General features: G+C 43.1%; 1 protein-coding gene across 1 annotated transcript in view; it reads right to left on the bottom strand.

The window, feature by feature from the left end:
* Positions 1 to 24062, bottom strand: part of ELP2 (elongator acetyltransferase complex subunit 2) — a 94151-nt gene that overhangs the window by 40698 nt on the left and 29391 nt on the right. The window contains exons 7-12 of the mRNA XM_019540171.1: positions 19868 to 19934; positions 18404 to 18547; positions 10462 to 10557; positions 5259 to 5359; positions 4397 to 4528; positions 3734 to 3883 (exon numbers count right to left, since the gene is read on the bottom strand). Of these exons, the coding sequence (XP_019395716.1) occupies positions 3734 to 3883; positions 4397 to 4528; positions 5259 to 5359; positions 10462 to 10557; positions 18404 to 18547; positions 19868 to 19934 (690 nt within the window). The remainder of the gene's footprint in view (positions 1 to 3733; positions 3884 to 4396; positions 4529 to 5258; positions 5360 to 10461; positions 10558 to 18403; positions 18548 to 19867; positions 19935 to 24062) is intronic.

The raw sequence follows: 24062 nt of genomic DNA, 5'->3' as shown, positions 1-24062 counted from the left end.
TCCATGACCAGGGGGTGGGCAGGGTGGAGAGCTGCCAGTGGGCCCTGAGCTGCGAGGGACCCCAGTGCTTCCCTCTACAGTGGCGATGTTTCAGCAGCTGGGTTTAGCCCAGGGGCACGGCCACTGCAGAGAGAAGCACTGGGATCCCCTGCAGCTCAGGGGCTGCATGACCCACCAGCAGCCAGCTCCCCAGCTGCAGGAGATGCAGGCAGAGTCTGGTAGGAAAAACAAAAAACAGATCAGTCCCTCACCCCTTTTTTTTCCCCCCACTCCCTTCAGCAAAGCCTGCCCATGAGAGCTGCCGCTGAGTCGGTCACACAGGCCCTGAGCTGCAGATGGGGCCCGGTGCTTCTCTCCACAGTGGTGCTCTCCCCTGAGGCCACCCGGACAGGGTGCTAGCTGCATGGGTTCAGCCCCAGCTCACAGGCAACACCTACTGGATCCAACGGTGCACTAGATGCTGGAAAACAAAGCTCAGGGCTTGGTGGGCTTCCAGCATTCCATGCACTGTCCCTGCTGCCTTCCTGCAGCCTGGGACTGCCCAGGAATGAGCTGACAGTCCCAGGAAGGCAGCAGGAGGGCAGCTGGGTATGCTGGCAGCCAGAGAAGGTGGCGGGGATGGCGCATGGAGCACTGGAAGCCCGCCAAGCCTGACCTTCTCCACACATGCCCAGGCTTCCAGTGCCCCATGCACCATCCCCACTGCCTTCTCCAGATAGGACCTTTATACACATGAGGAATATCACTGTAATTTGTTACGTAGCACACTAAAATACATGGGAGGCATTTTAGTTTGCTACGTAAAAAAGTCATTTAAATTGAAATATGCCCCTAAGTCACAAAAAATTGTTACTCACGTTGCATTAAAAAACGCTTTGGATTCCTGCATTTATTTTGTGACCATGTTTACACACTTAATGGTGCTAACATTGTGTGGCACTCTGTGACATCCTTGAAAAGATCCCAAAGCATTCTGTCTTGTGGTCTGCATTCTTTGCAACCAAAAAAAATTCCTGTAGTCAGTAAATTAGCAAAAACTAAGAGATGGCATTTTCCAAGGGTTACCTCTGTCTAAACAGGGAATGCCTCAAGTCAGAACTGTGGTTCTCAACCTTTTTAAAGCACAATACACACACACAGAAAGACAGGGCCACCCTTCTTAACAGCTTACAACATGTGAAAAATTGACATAGAGTTTAATGTATTCCAAGAGTTTCTCCCAGAATATAAACTTGGTAGTTTGAGAGAGCTTATAAAAGAAACAAATGCATAAATAAAAAGAAGGCAGATGACAAACTGCAGTTCCTGATTGATTTGCTATTGCATCCATCTGAAATAAAAAGTATTCTGAAAAGATGACCAGATATTTTAGTGAAAAAAAGAGGATTAGATTGGTTAGACTGGATAGAACTGTCCCACATGCCTCTTTCTAGCAGAAGCGGGGGGGGGGCGGGGCATGGGGAAGGTGATCAAGAAAAGCTGCAGCACAAGTCAACTCTCCTGCCTGCTTTATGGTTATCAGAGAACCCTAATACATACTGCAGCCCTGTGCATAAAACAGGTTTATGTGACCACCGAGGTACCTGCATCATGGCACCTCAGTTGAGAACCACTGGGTTAGACTACTATATACACTACAAGCTCTCTGCCACTTTAGCTGGGCCATAAGTTCTCCTGTTGAAGACATGGCTTGCATGCTGGCAAAATTTCTTCTATCAGTATAGCTTAAACCATTTCCTCAAATGGAATAAACTGTACCAAAAAAAGCCTTTTTTCTTCTAATACTGCAGCTGCACAGGCCACTTTGCTAGCAGAGCTTTGACAGTTAGGGGTGTGATTTTTTTTTTATCTTCTTAACTTATAGAGCTATGCAAGCAAAACAAATTTTATAGAGCAAGCTATATTATTATGAAAGGCTTTACAAAGCTTTCAGGAACAGCTATTGCCGAGTAACTCCACATCCTGTCTCTAGCACATAGGACTTATCTGTGGGCCCAACTGGGCGCATGGATTGGTCCTGCCGTACTCATCCACCCCATGGGCCAGATAAGTTTGACACTACTGGTCTGCCTGATTCTGCAGCAATACAAGTCCAGGAAAACTATGTCACCATTAACCCTGCTTCATTCTAGATCAAGCTTAGGGCCAACTTGTATCACTAGAGGTTACAGACTTAGTTGCCATGTAAGAGCAGAGGTAAACCCCCAGAAAACAGCTTTAACTTCCTTCTAAACAATCTAAAATATATGTATATAGAGTGAATAAAATCAACACAGAAGTGACCTTCAGCAGTATAAACAATGATCAAAAAGATATTACATGCTATGTGACAGAGTTAAAATAGTTAGAAATGTATTAGTTTGTTTTTCTACATTTTTCCTGGGGGGGGTTTTAAGTGATTGAGATAAGAGCTCTCAGTATTACATATATACATATCCCCATAAGTAAATTAAGACTCACAAAATTCCTTAAAATCAACACAATCTGCAAGTTTACACTTTTTCACTTCCAAAGCATGGTGCTATATTTGCCTTCAGTGCTTCAATTTAGAAAAATCCTGGGAGCTTCCCCTTCACTATATCTGCATTCACTGCAGCAGTGAAAAACCAAAAACAAAACAGAATGGAGAGGCAACATATACTTATGACACCTAAACATTAGTATGGCCTAAGAAGGAAACAGTTGTTTAATAAATTGTCACTCTCTCAACTCTCTTTATATAGAAGATTTTATTGTTTATGCATGTTCCATCTGTTAGGAGATATCTGCTCTGTTAACACAAAGCAGAAAGAAGCAAGAGGAGCAGAGACAATTTAACCCCATGTCCCGCAGTGGGTCAACTGCTTTGTTTATCTCTGTTCTAACCACCCTACCTCCTTTTTCCTCTCCCTTCCCTGCCCTTAGTATTAAAATCACTGTTTTCTATTTTGAAGCTCTACTTCAACCAGCTCCTTCACAGCATCTGAAGCAAGCCACTGCTTACAAAAGCTTATGCATCTCTAATTTAGTTAACTTGTAAGGAGCAACTCTACCCTGCCTTCTGCCTGACTTCAAACCAACATAACTACCTCTCTAATTTAAGGAAACCATTAGGAAGTTAAAGATCTTAGAGAATAACTAAAAGAATATCTCTAAATCAGTCTTTACTGCCATACAATGCATTGGGAGAGAAGTGAAGGTCTGAGTTATCTGAAGAGGTATTTGAGATTAGCTACTCTCAGAAACAAACATCAATACAGACAACAGAACGGACTAAGTAAAGAGCAACGTCACCAGGACCAACAATTCTAAAGTAAAATGACAAATGAGCCTGTAAAAAAAAATATAACAAAATATATAAAAATCTGGATGAGAATTTAGAGATTACTTGTTCTTAGGTTTTCAATTACCTTGTGGTTTTAGAAAGGCTGGAAATGTTGCTATCAATAATTAATAATACCCACAGGTCCCTGGTTGGGATACCATATAAAAATGTAGCAAATTCTTGCCAGACCTGCTTTTATTTAAGTATTTTGCTGTTTCAGTCTCTCCGTTTAAAAATGAAAGCAATAAATGCTGAAGGAAAAAATATTAAAAATTTAGAACGCACATATGCAATTTCGAATAGGTTGTGCTTTAGAGCAGCTGAAGCGTAAGCAATAGCTCAGGCTGCTTATCTGGTTCCAAGGTGCTTCTCTCATCCTGAGCGGTAAAATTTTCTTTATTGAATTTGCAAACATTTCCAAAGATTTACCTCTGTCTGGTGTTTTCTTTTCCAAGGAGCAAATAGTCTAGTAGTTTGATCAGAACTAACAGTGATGATAAATTCCCCTTCTGGATCCCACTGTAAATCTTGTACAGAGTTATAGTGCCCAGAAATCACAATTTCTGGAGTCCATTCTTTCTGTTAAAAAAAATCATATATGCATTTGAGAAAGAGAGTATAGACAAGCCTGCAAGCTATATATTACCATACACAAAATATATGGAACTGAACATAGAAGTTGTTGAACTAACCTAAATGAAAGGAAGACAAAGAGGATACCAGAAGGAGAATTAAAAATAGATCTAATTGAAGAGCAAGAGCATTGGCTGAACACATACAAGTCTTGGTGAGAGATGCTTAACTGCATATTCAAGAAGAAATTGATATTAACGTTCAGAGGCAGCAACTGGGCAAGAAAACAAGTGATGGGACACTCACTCTGATTACTATGAATGCCCATAGAAGGAAAAAAAAGCAAAACAAAAAAACCCACAACACTGTGGAGTTTATATTCAAGACCTAGAATAAGAATCCTGGAGAATGGCACATTTTGAGAAAGAACAGTTCTGTCATTTGAAGTAAACATTATTACACAGCAGCATCCACCACGTTCTTTTCAAAGTAGCAACAAAGCCAATGAAAACTCTTCACCTTGTTAGCTGGAGTCTGTTTCCAAAGATGCAATGCTCCATGGAAAGCATGAGCGAGAATCATTGAGCCATCTGAACTGAACTGACAATCAAAAAATCCAAGTGTGTTACCACCTACTTCTCCGACACGTACCTGAATGAACAAATGGAAAACATCTGTAGCTCAATAACTGGCCTTCCCTTTGCTGTAAATGTATTCCGAACTTAAGGAATAAAGGACCACCACAAAATACAACCTATATTAAAACACTACATACAAAAAGATGTTCAAAACAGTAAACATGAGATATGCAAATTGTAGTAGGCACCAGAATAAAAGTTGCTCATATAACCTAAATAAGACCCCTTCTGCACATATGCATTAGAATAGGGCCCTGGCTGAAAGACTGTCTGAGTAGAGATACCTCAGTCTGCTTACATCCCAGACCGGCATTTTAAGCACAGAAGTCCTTGCCATCTTTTGCTTCACTATCTGCTACCCATTCCTTTCACTAAATAAGGAAAAGGACCTACGGATTAAAGAGTATTTGCCCATGGAATTACAGGCTGTATTGTAATAAATAAATGCTGGGGGGCAGTAGTAAAGATGCACTGCAGACAACCCTAAGTCTGATGTCTCCTAATTTTAAAATGGTTCAGTTGTGACACAAGCTTTTACTGTAGGAGTTCAGTAAACAGTTTTTACTCTACTAATATTAATGTAATTTAGGAAACATCTTGAAAAACTATATGTTGCCTGAACAATGTGACAATGAAGTAAAAAAACCCAGTCTGAAAAATTTGGGGAAAAAAATCCAAAATGGGTTTTAAGTTAGGAAAAGCCCAAACTAAGAAACAAACAAACAAACAAACGGCGCACTTGCCTGTTCTAGCCATACTCCAGATTCATCATCTGGAGCCCACAAGATCATAGTTTTGTCCATGGATGCAGACAGTAGTCTCATTGGTTGATGAATGCTGCCATCTGCAGTACAGGAAAGAAATTATGCTACAACAGGTTAGAATGCTCTTAAAAACATTTAGTAGTACCGGTGTTTAAAAAAAGTTGTAATTTAACTGCCGCACTGAAAAACTTTTGCAATTGAACCATTAGTAAGTGTCAATATTAACAGGATCAGAATTTGAACTGACATGCACTTCTGTCAGGGGTGTGTAAAAGAAGTATTGTTCCAAATATTTGTTTCACTAAGACTGCCAAAGAAAAATAAGTTTTCATAGACATTAGGGCTGGAAGGGACCTTGGAAGATCATCGAGTCCAGCCCCCCACCCGAAGGGCAGGAAGTAAGCTGGGGTCATAGGATCGAAGAAAAATCATAAAAACAAACAGTTCAAGAGATGTCCTTAAGTTAGGATTTTTAAGTTTCAATTCAGGGAAAGTAAAAGCTTGCAAACTTCCTGAGAATATTACAGCCCCTACAAGTTACATATAACAATTCTAAACTGTTCATCAGTAATGACTCAACATTAGAGATTTGTCTGAAGAACAGACTAATATTAAACTAAGCTTTAAAATGAAAAAACCTGCTACACTGATATGCATTGCTCTGCAAACTAGGATCCAATAAATAATTTGGATACTTGTTCCCTCAAACACCCTCAAGGGTCACATCCAGAACCTTGTAGTAGATTCTTAGGCAGAACACAGGGGCAGTCAAACACTCATGAATGGGATCTAAACTGCACTTGCAATTACTGTTTCAAGCACATGGCCAGAGGGAAAGCTTCCTTCATACTATAAAAATCAAGTCTTCTGAAAACTCTTCTACAAGAAAATATTGTGAAGTCAACCCTTTTGTAACCCTTGAGTTCCTTCTTGACTACAAGAAAAGTGAATCAATTTCATTTGCAGGATCCTTTAAAAAGTTTTAACTTAATCCAAAACCTATTTAAATTGTCCAAGTAACTGAGTCCTTTCCTTGAAGTTTCAGTTTCTAATTGAGATGTTTGGTCAGGTCTGTTAAACAGGCAAATTTATAGAAAATTGCTCCAAGTTTCCTCCCTTCTCTCTCAAAAGCATCTCTTTCAACATCTTTCTTCAAAAAATTTTAAAAAGGGGGGGGGAGAAAAAAAATTCCCTTCAAAATGTTTCCATTCCATTTCCTGTAGCGCTTTCAGTAATCTACTGATTTAGGCCCTTGGCATACCTTACAATTATGGCAAACTTAACATGCTAATTACACCATACATTTGTAACATGGCACACATATGAGTAATTTATGGCATGATAAAATAGCAAAGCAGCCATAAAGATGTTCCACATTATGAAATGTTCATTAACTGTAGATCATCGTTGTGACTGGTTTGTATTGTACTTTAATCTGAATGTGTGGCATAAACTTGTCAGCACAGGAGCCTCAGATTGGGAAAAAGCTCCCTGATCTCTGGCTCCCCACACCAGTAAGTAGCCCAGAAGCATGCATGCCCTTTGAACATGCCTGCACAGATGAAGCCTGAAATCAGAGAGCAGTTCCCCAGTGTGGGATTCCATATGCACTGGGGCCTTTTAAAGGCATTCAAGCAGCGCAGCTTCATGGCACACAGGGAGCCCAAAATCAGGGACTGCTCCCTAATCTTAGGTTCCCCCTGTGCCAGAACCATTAAAGGGGTATTTTAAAATGAGGATGGGACTGCACAATATACCTTTCAACAGGCAGCTATAGCCTGGATCCAAGGCTGCCCCCTACCCACTCATGCTGGTCAGCCACCATCTGTCCCTTGAAAAGGGTCCTTTAAGAGGGTTAGCCACCCTCTTTCCCTGCATTGGAAAACTGGTCCCCTGATGGTAGACCACCCCAGTCCATGGTGTTCCCCAGCCTGCCTGGTGAACCTTCAAAGGTCCAGGTGCACAGGTAACCCTGTACTGAGAACCAGGTTTTTAAATATAAAAATATAAAATTCCTCAAAAACCATCATGCAATTAAATTAACATCTGCCAAGAGACCCTTCAGGGCCATTCTTTCTATACTGCATCCAATTTTTCTAGGAAGGACCTATATTTAAAATGGATCTGCAACAGTTTCCCTCAATGAATGAGATGTGTGCCTTTATAGTATTAGTAACGATAAGGGATTAGTGACATAATTCCATTTGATGGATTTTGTAGTGGAATGTAGGACAACTCAACTCTATTCTTTAATACTTCAACTCAGCCAATGCCAGTTCTAATCAGAACCTTCACTCTAGTCATAGCAGAATATTTTTCAAAGCTACTGTATTAAAAAATGTCACTTCTGTACAGCATCAAAAATGTTTAACACCTTTCTATTGTTTTTTAAACTAACTTCTCTGGAAATTTTGGATTAGTTAAAAAGTCACAATAAACTAACTTTATAAGCAAGCTGTATTATCAATGCTTTTGTCCCAAGCCTTTAACAACAGCACATTTCTACCCTACTGAGTAATTTTTTTTCATATGCTACTGTCCATGTCTGTGATTCTTCATAACATAGTTGTCTAAGACAGTGAGAGTCAAAGTTTCGGGCAGTTTATCCATCCCCAAGAGCCTTAACCATTGAAACGGTGTATTAGTTAAGTGCAGTCATCATTCTCTCAAGTGCTACAGCATACAATGCATATACTGATGCTGGATATTTGTTGAGTAATAGATGAAAAATTCATCTATTCCTTTACCCCCCCCAGTACACACTTGTACAAAAGCTTTCAGATTTTCACCTGAAAATGTTCAAATTCATGTGTTGTTTTGTAATGACAACTTACTTTATTTACCTGAATCCAAGACTACTACACATTTAAGACAACCTTCCAGTAATCAGATTCTAAACATGCAAAATTATAAATTTGTTGTAAGTTTCCATGTCTAGAATCTAATTATTGAAGGGTCATCTTAAATTAGTTGCCCCTACCACTGTAGCGGGGAGGGAGGCAGTAGCATGGGCAAGCAGTCAGGCTCCCATCCCTTCACCCCCCCCCCCCATACTCACTTTTTTCACATCATGTAAACCAGGACTGTCCAACCTTTCTGAATGTGGGGCCAGATCATGAACTTTTTATCACCCAGTGGGTCAGCGAGCCATATTCAAAGACCTCACAGGAAGTGGTAGCACATCACCGCCCCCCCCCCCCCAAACGAAAGTATAATGTTTACTTTCGTTTCCTGTCGCAGCACCTTGGGCCTCAGAAAACAGCTTGGAGGGCCGCATGGTGGCCCGCAGGTCATATGTTGGACAAGCCTGATGTAAACTAACAAAAACAAACCAACTATTGCCCGAAAAAGAAGAGCATCTGATGGCTCCCAAAAGACAGCTACTGCTACAGAGAAACTACCGGACTCTCCCCACATCTATAAGGCATCTGGAACTCTACTACAGTGCCTATGCAGCAGGGAGGCACCAGCTGTTTAAGGGGTCATGGCTACCAACAGAAAGTGTGAGCATATCTACAAGAGCTCTCTTGTGATTTCCCTGTGGCAGAGAAGCCAGAATGAAGGGCCTCTACTTCCAAAAGGGAGCTGAGTGTGTGAATGAAATTAGAGACTATTTCCAAGAGTTTTGCAGACAATACCAAAGTTCTATGGGCAAAACTACATAATGCAGACCAGGGTTGAATGAATATTGATTTTTCTAAAGAAAACATGCATAAAAACATTTTTTTAAAAAAGAATGTGAATTTGCACTGAACAAAGTGAGATTACACTGCAGGAACTACGTAAATAATGCAAACAAAAGACAGAATGATATAAATGCACCAGTTATATGCTGCATTCATATTGTCTTTTATCAAATTAAGATTTTTTTAAAAAAACAGACCTTATTAGAGTATACAACAGGAGATACAACACAGATAGACAAAATATGGCCCGTGGGCCACATTCAGCCCACCAGCTGATTGGATCCAGCCTGCATGCAAGTGCCCACCAATTAACTGTATCCAGCCTACGGCTGCTCCTGCTGGGCTTCACACTGGGCCAAGCCCCACGAGGTTCAACCTGAGACAGTGTGCACTATGCTCCTGCCCTCGCTCACCAGAGGGCCCCACCCAGTGTGCACAGCGTCCCAACAGGGCTTCTGTTGCCACTGCTGCAGCCAACTGAGGAACTGCTCGGCTCCGGCTCCACCTCTTGGCCACCTTCCACCCAACTCCACCCAACCACAGTGATCACCAGCCATCTGCAGGCTGCCACGTGGGCGGAAGGCAGCCCTGCCAGGAAGCTGGCTGGGGCTAGTGTGGCTGCAGGCAGGAGCATGGGGCATATGCAGATGGGAGCACAGGGCAGGCTGCCCCAGGAGGAAGCAGGCAGGGGTTCAGCCCCATGCAGAGCACCAGGGAGCAGACAAGCTGGAGGGGACAGGGGCAGACTGCACCTGCACTTGTACTGTCCAGGCAAGCTCTGCTGCATATGCCCCCTGCCCCTCCATCCTCTCACCCACCTCTGGCCAGCTCCCAGGATCTAAGTCTCAGGCAGCCCCCCACACACTCATACCCAACCCACCCTACACACCCCCACACCCTTATACACCCCACCATACCCCGCCAACCGCACATCAAACACTTCCCCATACACACCGCCCTACCCCTGCCCCACACACACAACATACAAAAGAAAGACTTTATTTTGAGCTATTATACAATTGCCTCTACATATACCACTAAAAGACACACAAATCAGGACAAAAATATATTTTGGAATAAAATTAAAATGTGTTATAATACATGTTTGATTTTTAGTATATGACTTGGATTTTATCTATACTTTGTCAAAATGATTTCTTTTGAAAGGTTTTGTGTGTGTGCGCCCTCAAGTCAATTGGTTTGGCACTATTTTTGGGGAGGTCTGATGGCCCTGAAACCCCCATCAACTGGTTGAGGACAATGAGACAGCTGTTAGAGGGGTTGGAACCCCATGCTATCTGACAGGTTGTGTCTATGTCTCATGGCCTGGGGCCCCAAGGCTAGGCCATGTACCATGAGGATAGACCCTATGGAGAGGCAGTGTTTCCCAATCAGGGGTGGATTTTCTGATGTCAGGGACCATGTGATGTAACACAGCTCCACCACATTTATACCATCACCTAGTAAGAAGTGTACATTATGTACCATTTTCTTACCTCTGAAAAACGAAGGCTGCCAGTGAACTGCATACACCCAGTTTTCATGGCCAGCTAATACTGACTCCAGAGTAACTGCATACGTTGTCTCAGCATCTACCATGGAACAGAGAAAGTGAAAACATTCATTCTTTAAAATCAGTTTCATAAGAAGCCAGAACATTTTCTGATGATTTCACAGCTTCAGTGATAAAATTTCAGCAAGCTGAAAACATCACATGTGAGCTGCTGCTCAGGGCTACGTCCTGTCAGGGGCACTACCATGCAGCTAGACACTTCAACCCACAGGCCAATCCTATTTCCTTCACTGGCAGTGGTACTAAACGAAAGGCAATTTCACAGGCTAAGCCTAATCTATAGGAGCTTGCATATCCAGTTAGGTTTGCCCCCAAATAAATATTCATAACTAAAGAGTGATCAGATTGTAATGCAACTGATTAAAATATATCTAACTTTAAACCACAGCTCAATGCTAATACAAGGTTGTATGGGAATATCTTTAACACCCTGCATAATAAATACTTCAACACGATAAGAGAACTGTAGTTAAAAAGCAGAAGAAACGTTAAAATAGTATATTTATCTACCACATAGTTCATTAAGCTGGGCCCCACCAGAGTCAACAGCATTTCAAATCATGGTGACACCGCAGCTGCTCAGTATATGTATGTATTCCAGACACCCCTCCCTCCACCCCCCCACAAGGAGCCATGTGGTAATTAGTTCCTACTCATGACTGGAACTGCATGTTCTTGTCATGAGTCGTGGGATCCTCCAAAATTTGTATGTAGATGAGGAATAGAGCGACCTGGTTCAGCTTCACCTCATAAAGGGCAGGGCCACACTAATTATGTGACAGACTGAGAGAGGGGGCCACAGGGGGTTCTGGATAAATTGTTTGCGGCCCAATTTGGTGACATTTGCCAGGCATTTAAGGCTGGTGAAGAAAGAGGAATCATTAGAAATGGGAAAGAAGGGCACAGCTCAGCTGTGGGAGTCAAGAGGAAGTCTATATATAAATTTAAAAAAAAAAAAATGTAGTGGCTCACCATTACTTAAAAGGACTCAGCACTGAGGGAGACTGTGATCAATGGGCACTACAATATATCTTATTCAGTTGGGCTGCACTAACCTATTCTTGTGGTACCCGCATTCCGCTCATGTTGAGCAAATTCTTTTTGGTATTTGTTGGTGGAACCGGAGCGTGCTCCGTCCACTCCATGCATTGACCTGGTATTGCAGTGCTTCCAGGACCGGTGCAAAAAAAAAAAAAAAAAAAAGGTTCCCATCAACATATTCTCAGCCTTTTGTGGGCTCAGATTGAGTGTGCAAACTTGGTCAATGATCTGACAAACAGGAGCAAGAGTGTGGTGAGATAGTGGTAGCTCTGAATGCTGGTGAACTGAGAGCAGAGAAGAAGAAACCAAACAGCGTGGAGTCAAATATGGAGATTCAGGCTGAGAGCTGGAATCTGATTGGCAGCTGGTACAGTGATGGAGATGAAGGAAAAAGCAGTTGAAACTGGGCAGGGAAGACTGGATTTTGATCAATATTTTGAAAGTGAACCTTATGTACTTACAATGCATGATGGCCTATCCAAATGGGAGGTCACAGGGTTTTACCCACTGGCACAGAGGGGCCTATGAACAGTTCTAGAGAAACTACAAGGAAATGGAGAAGGAAGAACTGCAACGACTGATTTTTGCCACTGAACAAAAGTCAAGAGAGCAAGTGATCATTAAAATGTATTTGGGCGTCCCTGAAGAAGTGGACGTGGAGAGATGGTTGGAGGGGACAGTCCAGAGAGTCCTATTTGTGGAAAAAGTGAGTCACAAATATAACGTGTGGACTGGGGTGTTTCAGGTACAAGTGATTCTAAAGGAGGAGCAGAGCCTGGGAGAGATGCGGCACCTGCTGTCAGTTTTTTATGTAGGTGGGCACCAGGGCTACATCATATACCATGGGCAGCCATGTTAACGTAGCAAATGCAGGCTGGAAGGGCATTTGGCAGCCTATTGTACCCTAACCATTTGCTACCAGTGTGGTGGGATAGGGCACAGAGCCTATGGGTGCCAGGAAGTGATGAAATGCAGGATATGCAAGTAGGAAGGGCACCTGCAAAACATATGCCCAGATTCTCTCTCTAAGACCACAACCTAAAAAAGGGAATGACTTCAATCAGATGAGTGAGGAGGAAGAGGTGGGGGAGGTTGGGATACATTTGGAGGAGGAAGTGTTGGTGGAAGAAATACCAGAGGTGGAAAGGTGTGGAACGAGTGTTGTGGAAGCAGCACAACAACTAAAGGAGGAGGGGGAAGCGGAGGAGGGACGTGGAAGCACAAGCTTGGAAACAGTAGTAGAGAAAGAAATGATGGAGACTGACCAAGAAGAAAGTTCTGCTTTAGAGAAAGGGAAATGGGTGGAGATGTGGGTAGGAAAAAGGAAGAAACAAAGGCTGCCACGGAAGAAAACAAGAAGGGAAGATGAAAAGGGGGAGAAGGGAGAAGCGATGGTGTGGGGGGGAACGGTACATCAGAAATGGAGACGGAAGGATCTGCTGAGCTGGAAGGATGTGGTGGGGGGAGGGGTCAGCAACAGCCCCTCTCACAAGCCCAGAAGAACCTAGTGAGAAGGACAGGCATAAGGAAGGGAGGAGGGACAGAGTCACTGAGCGTCAGCAGTGATGTGGACAACCCATAAAACAAGGAAGGTGAGGACCAGTGGCTTCCACCTTTTTTTTACTATGTTCTTATGTGTTGGAACTTTAAATGTGAGAAGTTTATGGATAAGGACGAGGTGGGACCGAATGGCAGCAACTTTAAGGTCAATCAATGGGGATGAGATATGTCTACAAGAGTATGGAATACTGTGGGGAGACGAATATAAATATCTAGAGAAGAGACTGGGTTCGGGGCAGTCATGGTGGGCGGGGACAAAAGTGAATAAGGTGGCAGGAGTGGTGGCGTTAATTAAAAACCCAGGGGTTAAAGTCAAGCAAGTTCAAGTGTTAGTAGAAGGAAGAATGCAGTGTTGTTGGAGACAAAGAAGATGGAAGTAGAGTCGTTTAACGTATACGCACCTGCAGAAAGGGAGGGTGGCTTTATTCTGGAAGCTGGAAATGTACATGGTGGTGGGGAGACACAGAGTCATAGTTGGCAATTTCAACCGCATAACTGAGAAAGGATATGGGGGGGTAAGGGGGAGTTAGACAATTCCTCAAAGATGTTAAAGAAAATTATCGAGGAAGAAGGTTTCAGGGATGTGTGGGCAAGAGAGAAAGTACATATAAGAGTGGAGCCAGGAGGAAGAAAAACTTTGAGGATCGATTTTGTTTTAGTCTCAGGAGTGGTGGTGCACAAGAAAGAGATACAAGATGTACATTTTAGTGACCATCGAGTGCTACAGGTGGAGATGGGAGCACGGGGATGGAACAGGAAAGGGAAAGGCCTCTGGAAAGTGAACATGAGGGCTGCTTCACAACAAAAAAATGTGTAAGGAGTTTACAGAGGAGTACGAGGAATGGAGAACCTTAAAGAATTGTTGTAAAAGCAGATGGGAATGGTGGCATATGATTAAAAGAAGCACAAGTGTATTTTTCATGAATGTTGGGAAGAGAAGGGCAAGGGACAAGATAAGGGAGCTGAAAAAGAGACAAGAGAGGGTGCAGCACTTAATTGTGGAAGCAGGAAGGTGGAGACAGGTGAAGGATAAACTGGAAAAGGCGGAGTTGGAGGTGGAGGAATGGTTTAAAGGGAGAACCACCAAAAAGATATTCCTAGTGAAAGTGCCTTGGGTGGCAGAAAGGGAAGAATGGAACTCATACTTTGCCACAAGGGTCAGAAAAGCAAAGGGAGAGGTGGAAAGAGTGAAAAAGGAGAATGGAGACTGTGTGGAAAGCCAGGAGGAGGTACTGAACACTGTGGCAGACTTCTGTGAGGATCTGTACAGAAAGCAGAAAATTGATAGCAAGCAGAAGGGGATTTTTGTAGGACATCAAGGAAAAGGTGGAGAATGAAAGGAAGGATGAGTTAGGGGGGAAAATAAGGGTAACAGAGGTAGAAAAATGTTTAAGAACTTCTAAAGGAAACAAGTCACCACAAAAGGATGGACTTCCAGTCAAATGTTTCATAAGTTTCTGGCTGTGGGTGGGAAAGGATTTGGTGGAAGTCTTCACAGAGATAACAGAAGAAAGACTGGGGAGGGTTTTGAAAACAGAGTAGTGGTACTACTGTATAAGAAGAGAGATTGAGAATACCTCAAGAACTGGAGGCCGATCACATTACTGAATACAGATTACAGAATCCTGGCAAAAGTCATAGCAATAGGAATGAAAAGTTAACAAACATGTGCAGTGGAAGGGAGAAGAATTGTGCAAGCACACTGGGTGTTGAGAGACGCACTGGCATATGTGAAGGATAGAAAATGGAATATGGTACTAGTAAATTTCAATCTTGAGAAACCGTATGACAAGGTAACACATGAATTTGAGGTGCTGCTGAAAATGGAATTCCTGGAAAAGTTGGTAAGCTGGGTGGAATTGCTGTATGGCACAGCACAGTCAGGTCCTGGTGAAGGGAAACTTGAGTTAGGCCTTTCAAATATAAACAGGGGTGAGGCAAAAGGTGCACCTTGTCACCTGGGATCTTTTTATATACCAGGGAACCTCTGGCACAGAAGGATAAAGGGAGGCACAATATAATGAGTGGAATTAATATTCTTGGGTGGGGGTAGGAAGTAACATATTCACTGCATATGGACATTAATGTGATGGTGTGAGATACAGTCTCATTAGACAGAATCCTAAAACATATGGAAGACTACAGGGAAGCTTCAGGCGCAAAAGTAAAACAAGGCTAAGAGTGAGGTGTTGGGGATCAGAAATTGGGGAGATCTAGGGAAGTCTGGCATGAGGGTGCTTCAGAATCAGATAAAAAGCTTACGGGTGGTTCTTGATATAGAAGGAAAAGTCACAAAAGAATGGGAAGAGATAGGTTAGGAAAATTTTAGGGTTTTGGAGCACAAGAGGTTTGACATATGCAGGAAAGAAAGCTGGTAAAACAGGTGTTGCTACCCATTGTGTTGTTTGTGGTGCAGTACATGCTCCATCATGGATTTAAAGCAGGAAAATCCAGAGACTGATTTGTATGTTCTTCTGGGGTTCTAAAAAGGAACAGATTGTCAGGAAGGAATTATACAACGGACAACAGTACGGAGGGTGGGACAGAGACGTTTATCTACGCATACTATTTTAGAATGGTTGTGAGGGAAGCCTTGGAAGGAGACAAGAAAGTGGGAAATTTTTGCAAATTTTGGTTGGGAAATGGCCGTGCAGGATGGGCCTATATGAGACAGGGTGGGCTTGGAAATTGCCAATATATTACGGGAGAGCAGAAATTTTTATTAAAGTACAAGGCTTGGAAGGACTAGGGATACTAGGCTTGAAAGAAAAGGGGAGGATTTTTAAGGAAATCAGAGGGAAAGACAAAATAATTGAGGTGGGTGATTTGTCAAAGCAACAAACAAGGCAAGTATGGACAGGGTAATGGGAAGATTTAAAAGGGGAATATGCAGACATGATGTGGAGAATGGTGAGGCGGGTTTTAACAGTAAGAGAGGTTCAATATATAGGTGAGGTTTGGGAAGAACAGCAAAATGCCCATGGGAGAAGTGTGGAAGCGAAAAATCAGTGATCCATGTATTTTGGGAATGCAACTGTGCATGGGAGGTTTGGAGGAGGGCGCAGATTTTTACAAATTAAAAGTGAATAAGGTAAGTTTTGAGACAGTGATGTATAAGTTGGTTAAGAAATGGCAGAAGAAAAAGAGAAGGTACGGACATGGGTGGTCTGTGGAAAATGAGGAACTTGATCATCATCAGGGATCCGGGTTTTCCATTTCTCACAGAAAAATGGAATAAACGGCAGATTTTACCTTTAACTGGAGGCAAACATGGATTTCTCAATTTACCAGAGAAACCTGGGGATTTTGACATTTTGCAATGAGCTCCCTGCAAGCTAAGTTTCAGCATGCGGGGAGCTGGGAGGGAGTGTGAGACGGCAATGCAACAGGGGGCACGGCAATGCAACAGGGGGCACCGCATGCATGGACAAGCACATGGCCCCAGAGCAGCTCCAGAAGGTGAGACAGAGAGAGAGAGAGAGAGAGAGAGAGAGAGAGAGAGAGAGAGAGAGAGAGAGAGAGTGTGTGTGTGTGTGTGTGTGTGTGTGCGCGCGCGCGCAGGGGGAGTGCGCAACAGAAAGAGGGGGATTGAGGCCCCTGTACGGAAGGAAGGAGGGAGCTGGGCAAGGCTGGGGCTGCTGCCTAGCCCAGAGGTGCTTGGGGCCCAGGGCCCCAGCAGGGAGCAGGACAGGGCCAAGGGTGGCTTGTCTGGGAGAGGGGGAGGGTTGGCTCCCTCCTGCCGCACACACTCCTGGGGGACAGAGGGGCCCCATGTCCCCCAGATCTGTGCGTGGGGCAGGTGCAGGCTCCCACCCTGTCTGCTTCCCTCCCCCGGGGCCTCCGCAGCTCAGCAGGCACAACCCAGCGTGGCAGGAAAGAGTGAAGCTGCGTAAAGCTGCTCGCTACTGCGAGTTCCACACTGGCCTGGCAATGTGCCCCCTGCGCATGCTGTTGCTTTGAAGGGTACAACTCTGCACCACTGCCCTCACTGCAACCCCACACAGACACACATTGCCAGGGCAGCATAGAGCTCAGTGGTGAGCAGCTTCTCCATGCGGCTCTGGTGCTCCCTGCTGCACTAGATCGTGCCCGCTGGGCTGCGGAGGCCCCGGGGGGTGGGAAGCAGGGCAGCAGGGCACAGTGATAAAGCTGCTCACTGCTGCGAGCTCTGCACTGCTTCCCTTGGGAGTCCCCACTGCCCTGCGAGGCCCCCCCCATCCCTCTTGGGAGTGTGCACAGCAGCAGGGAGCCAGCAGCACCCCACTGCAGGCAGCAGGAAGGAGCAGGGGCAGGGAGCTGTAGACCTGGGACAATAGCCCTGGCAGCTGGGGGCATCAGGAAGGCTGTGAGGGGGAATGAAAGGCACGAGCAGAGCTGGGGGTGGGGGAGCTTTCATTTTAATCACAGTTTTTTGGGTTTTTTATGAAAGAATTTGTGATTTGATATCAGGGAAAACCTGGATCCCTGATGATCACAAAGGGAATGGATTTTACTATGAAGGAATGTTTACAGCTAGCCCTGTCTGAGTTCAAATATTATATGCAAAGGGATAAGGAGGATGAAGTGGAGAGTACGACAGAGATGTGGGAGAAAGATAAATGGAAATATGTATTTGCTTGAAGAGTGCCTGAGATGGTAAGGGAGAGAGAAGGGAGGGTAGGAAGGGGGATAGTTGTGAGACGAGATAATGTTGTTATTGTAAACTGTTAAGAGATTAAAAAGAGTTAATATAATATGAGGCTTTGTTGAATGATATGTTTGATATTTGTAAATATGTATAGGAGGTTTTGGATTTTTTAAAATAAAAGGTTGAGTTTAATAAAAAAAAAAGCAAAAGTTCCCCATCCGCATGTTTTCCCCATATGGGCTTTATAGTCATGCTCAGTGCTAGCTGTATTTAATCCACTTCATAGCTGGTTTCCATTACAGGGCACATGCTACTTTTAGCAGCAGTTCAAAGGCAGGCAATATATTTAATATGGTTTCCTTGTGTATGAATGCAAGATGAAGGGCTTTCCCCCCTATGTTTACTAGGGGGGAAGGGGGAACCTTCTCTTATATTCAAGTAAACATGTTATTTGTAATTCAATGAGGTTGCTATTAAGTTTCCCTGATTCACTATAACTTAATTGCTCCTAAATTCCTCTAGCACAAGAACAACTACTTATACCTGGTAAAAGTCTCATTAGCTCCACTGAAAGCATCAATATCAACACTAGCTGAAAGAGAGAATAAGTACAAAGATCATTTCAACTATTACCTACTTTTATTTTTAACAGTAAAAATGTCTTCCTTCAGCCTTATAGAGTCATCATCATTGATTTTCAAAGACTGCATTGATTTTGTATGCACTTTCCAGATTCTTATCAAACAGTCCTGAGCACAGCTTGCTAAGAAAAGATCTTCACCTGTTTAAAAAAAAAAATGAGTAAAATCCCATAAAAAACAGATAAATCATAGTTCTTCCTATTTGGACCAATAGCAAATAGATAAAAAATAAAGTATTTTGTCTCTTCAAGGCACTATATATAATCTTATCCTTTCCCCATATACACACAGCTCAATGAACATCGATGTCCATCTTCATTCCAATATTAACTCATCACATTTCAGGTTCCACTCCACAAACTTAGCATACTTAAAACATGTTGAATCATGAGCATTTCCCCATTATAAAGCAACAGTAATATACTGGGATATGCAAATATTTAAATTTAAGCCTCAGCCTTGGAGCTTAGGATATAGTGATTACCAAAAGAACGTGCTAAATAACTCAGATATATTTGCTTCTCCTCCTGTATCTGGCCCTGTCTACTGTCCATGAGGTTTAGGAAAAAGAATCCAAAGAGCTCTTTAATTAACATATTTTAAAAATCTTCTTTCCTCTTTTTATTCATAGTTGTCATTTCTCCCTTGAAGCTTCGCTCAATTTTTTTGTCTTCACCACCAAATAAGTACTTTTTGTGACAGTCTACTTAAAAGCTAAAAGCCTCTCCCCACGAACTGTGCTGCTCTTACAAGAGACTGAGAGGAAGAGTGAGAACTCCTAAAAATAACCTATTCTTAAAAACTACTTAAATTGGGTCCAACTCATCCTCAGTAACAAGGAATAGCATGTTTGGGAAGGGTAAATTGCTGATGCAATTATATTTCAGTTCAGATACCCTTAAGATAGCCACATAAAAAAGCAGGCAGGACAGGGCAGGCTAAAGTGATGAATGCAAAGTCAATCACAAAAGAGGGATTTGCATACAGTACAGATTTGCAGTTTGGCTGTTTCTCAACCAGTTCTACTGCAGTCAGATTGCGTGAGTTTTATATAACAATCATGCTGTAGTGGTATTGCCATTAGCAGCTCAGGGATCACTGTATCCTGGCAGGGCTGAGATGATACAGAAATGGAATCATGTTGGATTATATTTTTTTTAGTCCAAGAAATTTCGTTCAATAGAATGACAGACAGAAATTACAAATACCATCCAAAATTTGGAGCAATGTTACAGAAGCAGCAGAGTATCTGAGTCACCAATTCCTGGAACAAAATGGTAGTGCTAGCACTAAAATATACCTCCACCTAAGTAATGAAGTGATATTAGCTTTACACTGGACCTCAAATCAAGAACTAGCAAATGAGTGGGTTTAAAAATAGATATGCAAAAATATAGTTTCTTTCCTCTAATCTTTGGTAATTTGCCCCATTAAATAATTTAATGGACTTTAATACTAACCACAGACTGTCCATTCAATGCCTCTTATCCAGTCTTCATGGCCATGGAGTATTATCATTTTCTGAAACTAGGTAAAAAAAAAAAACTTGTTATATCACAGAAATCTAAACCTTAATATCCTATCACATCATATTTAGACAATTAGGCATTGATTTAATTGTGATGTCCAATTATGGCTTCCATTAGCTGAAACAGAGGGTGATAGGTACCTCTGAAAAGTATGGTTTTTTGTCAGGTACCATGACTTCATATGTTAAACTGAAAATTCTTGGTAGTACCAGAGCCAACAAGCAGATCATTCATTGGCAGATAATAGTATCTACATAAATTTGTACTTCAACTATTGTCCTGTAAAAAACTGGGGTGGGGTGGGGAAGGGAGAGGGAAGTGGTAGAAAGAGGCAGGGATATCACTTGTCCTCCAACAATTTTTTATTCTTTTCAAAACAAATCTTTAACATAATATATTACAAATACTATCATTGGGTGATTTAATCTTACATTTAACTTCAACAGGAATGTTAAGTGAGACATCCATACAGTCATAAATAATACACTTGGTTTTATCCAAATAAAAAATGCCTTGCCCTTTTACAGTATTGCTCAACCTCTGACCCACAGGCAAGTTCTGGACCATGGGACTCCCCAAATCCAGAAAATTGGCTGCCACTACTCCCCCATCACAAAATTTCCAAGCCCTGTGCGCCACATGAATGTGGTGCCAGAACCACAGATGCAATGCGACACGGTCCTGAGCCAACGTACAGGGCCAGGCAAGAGCCAAGGCCCAATCTGGCATTCTGGATCAGGCCCACAGGCTAGGTCTGGCCAGTAGATCAAGCCTGCACCACTCATCCAGCCCACAGGGCTCAAAGGTTGGGCAAAACACTCTACACCATTCCTGAAGTCACCTTTGCCCTTTGAATTAACACTATTGGCTTACCTGTATTAAAAATAAACAATTTTAACTATAGGGATGGTTCCCTATATATAAAAAGGTATTATCACTGAAAAGACAAAAAAGCTTTCCTACTTGGAATGTTCTGGGAAGTCTTAACGTGAATATGGCTTAGAAAAAAAAAGCCATAATCAGGGTACTTACTTTTCAGTATACACTCACCAGGACTATAGACATAGCTTGTTGAATATACCTTTATCACCCAAGTGATTCCTCCCCACAAAAAAGAGCATGAAATACTGGATTTACTCAAATAGAAAATGAACCTGGTAAGACAACCCTCCAATAATTAGATTATATATATGGAAAATATAGAAATGTGTTATAATTTTTCAGGTATACAATCTTTAATTATTGGAGGTTTGCCTTGAGTTTGTCCCCCTCCCACTTGTACAGCAGGGAAAATAAATTTGAGAAGGTTATGTATCCCCTGTGCTCTCTGCTTCCCCCATAACTTCTTCCTTTGGCAGTCTCTTCCCATCTCTTTAGTGTCAGACCCTGATATCCCCAAGTACATGGGAGTGAGGAGCAAATTTGAAAACACTGTCCTTGAAATTAAACATGGCTGTAGGAATTAGCATATAGTACCCAGAGACCTCTGTATTTAGTTTATCCAGAATTGATGCACTTTACCTTTTATCAAAACTGTTGCAAGTTTTAAAACAGGTACTCCATAAACAAGCTTTTGAGGAGCATTTTCACACCTACTTATATGTAGTACAAACTGGATATGTACATGAGATGCTTTATTGCACAGTAAATTCAGCTACTGTGCAGTAAAGCGTCACTAAGTAACCATGCTCATAAACTACTGTGCAGTAAATTAGTCTACTGTACAGTTGGCTAGTACCTGTAAATACTAACTAACTAACTGGGCAGTAGACACTGCACAGTAGGGCTTGTGTAGATGCTGACCAGGAGCACATTTGCTCCCACTCTGCCACAAGCAGGGGCCCAGGCCTGGTGCTGCTCAGCTCCTAGCTCCCTCCACTAGGAGCCAAATCAGTATGGGGACCAGGTCCCTCTCTCACTACCCCCACCCCACTTCCCAGGAGCAGGGAACTGACTAGTGCCAGGACTGGGGAGCTTTTCCTTCCCAGCTCAGTCAGGGCCTGCCCAGAAGCTGTCCCACTGCTGTGGGAGCTACCAGCTGAGCGGGGATTCCCCAGCCAAGAGGCCATGTGTTAATTAGCCCCCAGTCACGACTTGAACCAGGTGTTCTTGTCATGAATTCTGTGATCCTTCAAAAATGTATATGCAGATGAGGCACAGGACAACCTGATCCGGCTTCATCTCATGGAAGGTAGAGCCACACTAATAATATGCAACAGGCTGAGAGACGGGGCAACACAGGGATTTTGGGTAAACTATTCAGGGTTCTATTGGGTGATGTTTGCCAGGCATTTAAGGCTAGTGAAGAAACAAGAATCATTGGAAATACAAAAGAAAGGCACAGGAAGTCGAAATATATGAGATATTGTGACTCACCATGCCTTGAAAGAGAGTCAGCAGAGAGGGGGAGTCTGGTAAATGGGCACAACTATACATCTTATTTATATGGGCTGCATTAACCTATTGTTTTGAGGGAAACGCCATGTATCTAGGTCCATGAAGGCAATTTTACTTAAGCGTTGCCAGGAATAACTGTTCTTCTGGTGTGGTTCAGTACCTGCCAGGGTGTTGGGGCTTAAAGTCCACTTTATGGAAATGGGAGATTCCTCCCTAGCTTGCTCCTGCAGCCATATGACTGAGGGCAGGCAAAACCTGGGGGCATCCAAACTCTGGGTTTGGGCCTGCACATAGGATGCCTGCCAAAAGAGTTTGGAAATATCTGAAGCCCTTGGTGGGGGTGGAGGATGTTTGCTGGTTGTAGGGCCACTTATGGTCCTGGACTGACTCTTGGATTTGGACTTGATTTGGCTGATTTGGCTTGGAACAAAAAAATGTTTTTAAAAAAAAAAAAGGAAGTTTTGGGAAGGATACTGAACAACAAAAATCTGTGCCATGTACAGGGAAAAAGGACATGATGCCAAGAACTGTAAGCAGGAATGGCAGTGCAATTTGTGTGAAGAAGAGAGGCATGTCTTCAAAGACTGCACCCAATCTTATGCTAATATAAGGAAAAAACAAAACAAAGGGAGAACTGCAGAAACTACAATCCCCCTCCAACACCTCACCTGGCAATAACAAAAAGGGGACAGAAAAGGTTTCAGAAAGTGAGCAACACAGAAAGGGAAAACCCCTCCAAAAAGGAGAGCTTAACCTATTCACAAGAAAATGTGAGAACCTTAAGAAAGATGGTTGAAGACCTCAGAAAAAAGAAGGGGGAGAAAGATCTGGCTGCAGAAATGGAAAGGATAGATAAAGGGAGGGAATGGGAAAACCTAACCCCCCACAAAAAGTGACCAGGAAGAACCCCAGAAGAAAGAGGTAACTTTGACAGGAGGTCCAGAAAGGAAAAGGTGAGATCCCAGGCAAGTCAGACCCCTGGGTGCCCCCCTACTTACATAAGAGAAATAGGTCCCCCAAGCACGCACCACCTGGATGGGGGGGAACACTACCCCAGAGAGAGCTCAACAAACCGACAGAAATGATGCATTTGAGCACGGAAGAGGGTGTCAAAAAATTAAGAAAGGAGAATGAAAAGATTACAAACCACCCCTTCCTCCCCTTCCAGCACAGCTTTACTCACGGGAATTTTTATAGCCTCAGTAAATGTAAGAAGCCTGCTTAGGAAAGGAAACATCGGATGCAATTGAAATAACCCGCAGGCAACTGCAAGCAGATATTATTTGTCCTCAGGAATGTGACCTGCCCAGTTCTAAAGACTATGCTTTGTTCAGGAAATGGCAGCAGGGACCCGCATTCTGGTCTGGAGCCAATGATGATCAGATAGCAGGGGTCGCGGTCCTCCTGAAAGGAGACAAAGTGTGCCTTTGCAGCACAGAGAAATCATCACAGGTAGGTTATGTGGCGGACCAGTAGGGGGCGCTCCTGCATTGAGCCTCCCCAGGGCACCTTATGTCTGGCCTGACCCCTTCCTGGAGCACGTACGTTAGCCTGGGGGTAACGTCGCCGCCACCACCCCAAGAATGGACTCACTCCCGGCCCTGTGTCCTTGGGGAAACACAGGCCTAGTGTCCTACGGGTACTCATAGATTTCATAGACATTAGGGCTGGAAGGGACCTCGGGAGATCATCGAGTCCAGCCCCCTGCCCAAAGGGCAGGAAGTCAGCT

Source organism: Crocodylus porosus, unplaced genomic scaffold (genome assembly GCF_001723895.1).
Source record: "Crocodylus porosus isolate Cpor-Errol unplaced genomic scaffold, CroPor_comp1, whole genome shotgun sequence".
NCBI lineage: Eukaryota > Metazoa > Chordata > Crocodylia > Crocodylidae > Crocodylus > Crocodylus porosus.
Note: the sequence above shows the minus strand (reverse complement) of the source record. Positions and strands in the feature narration are given on the sequence as shown.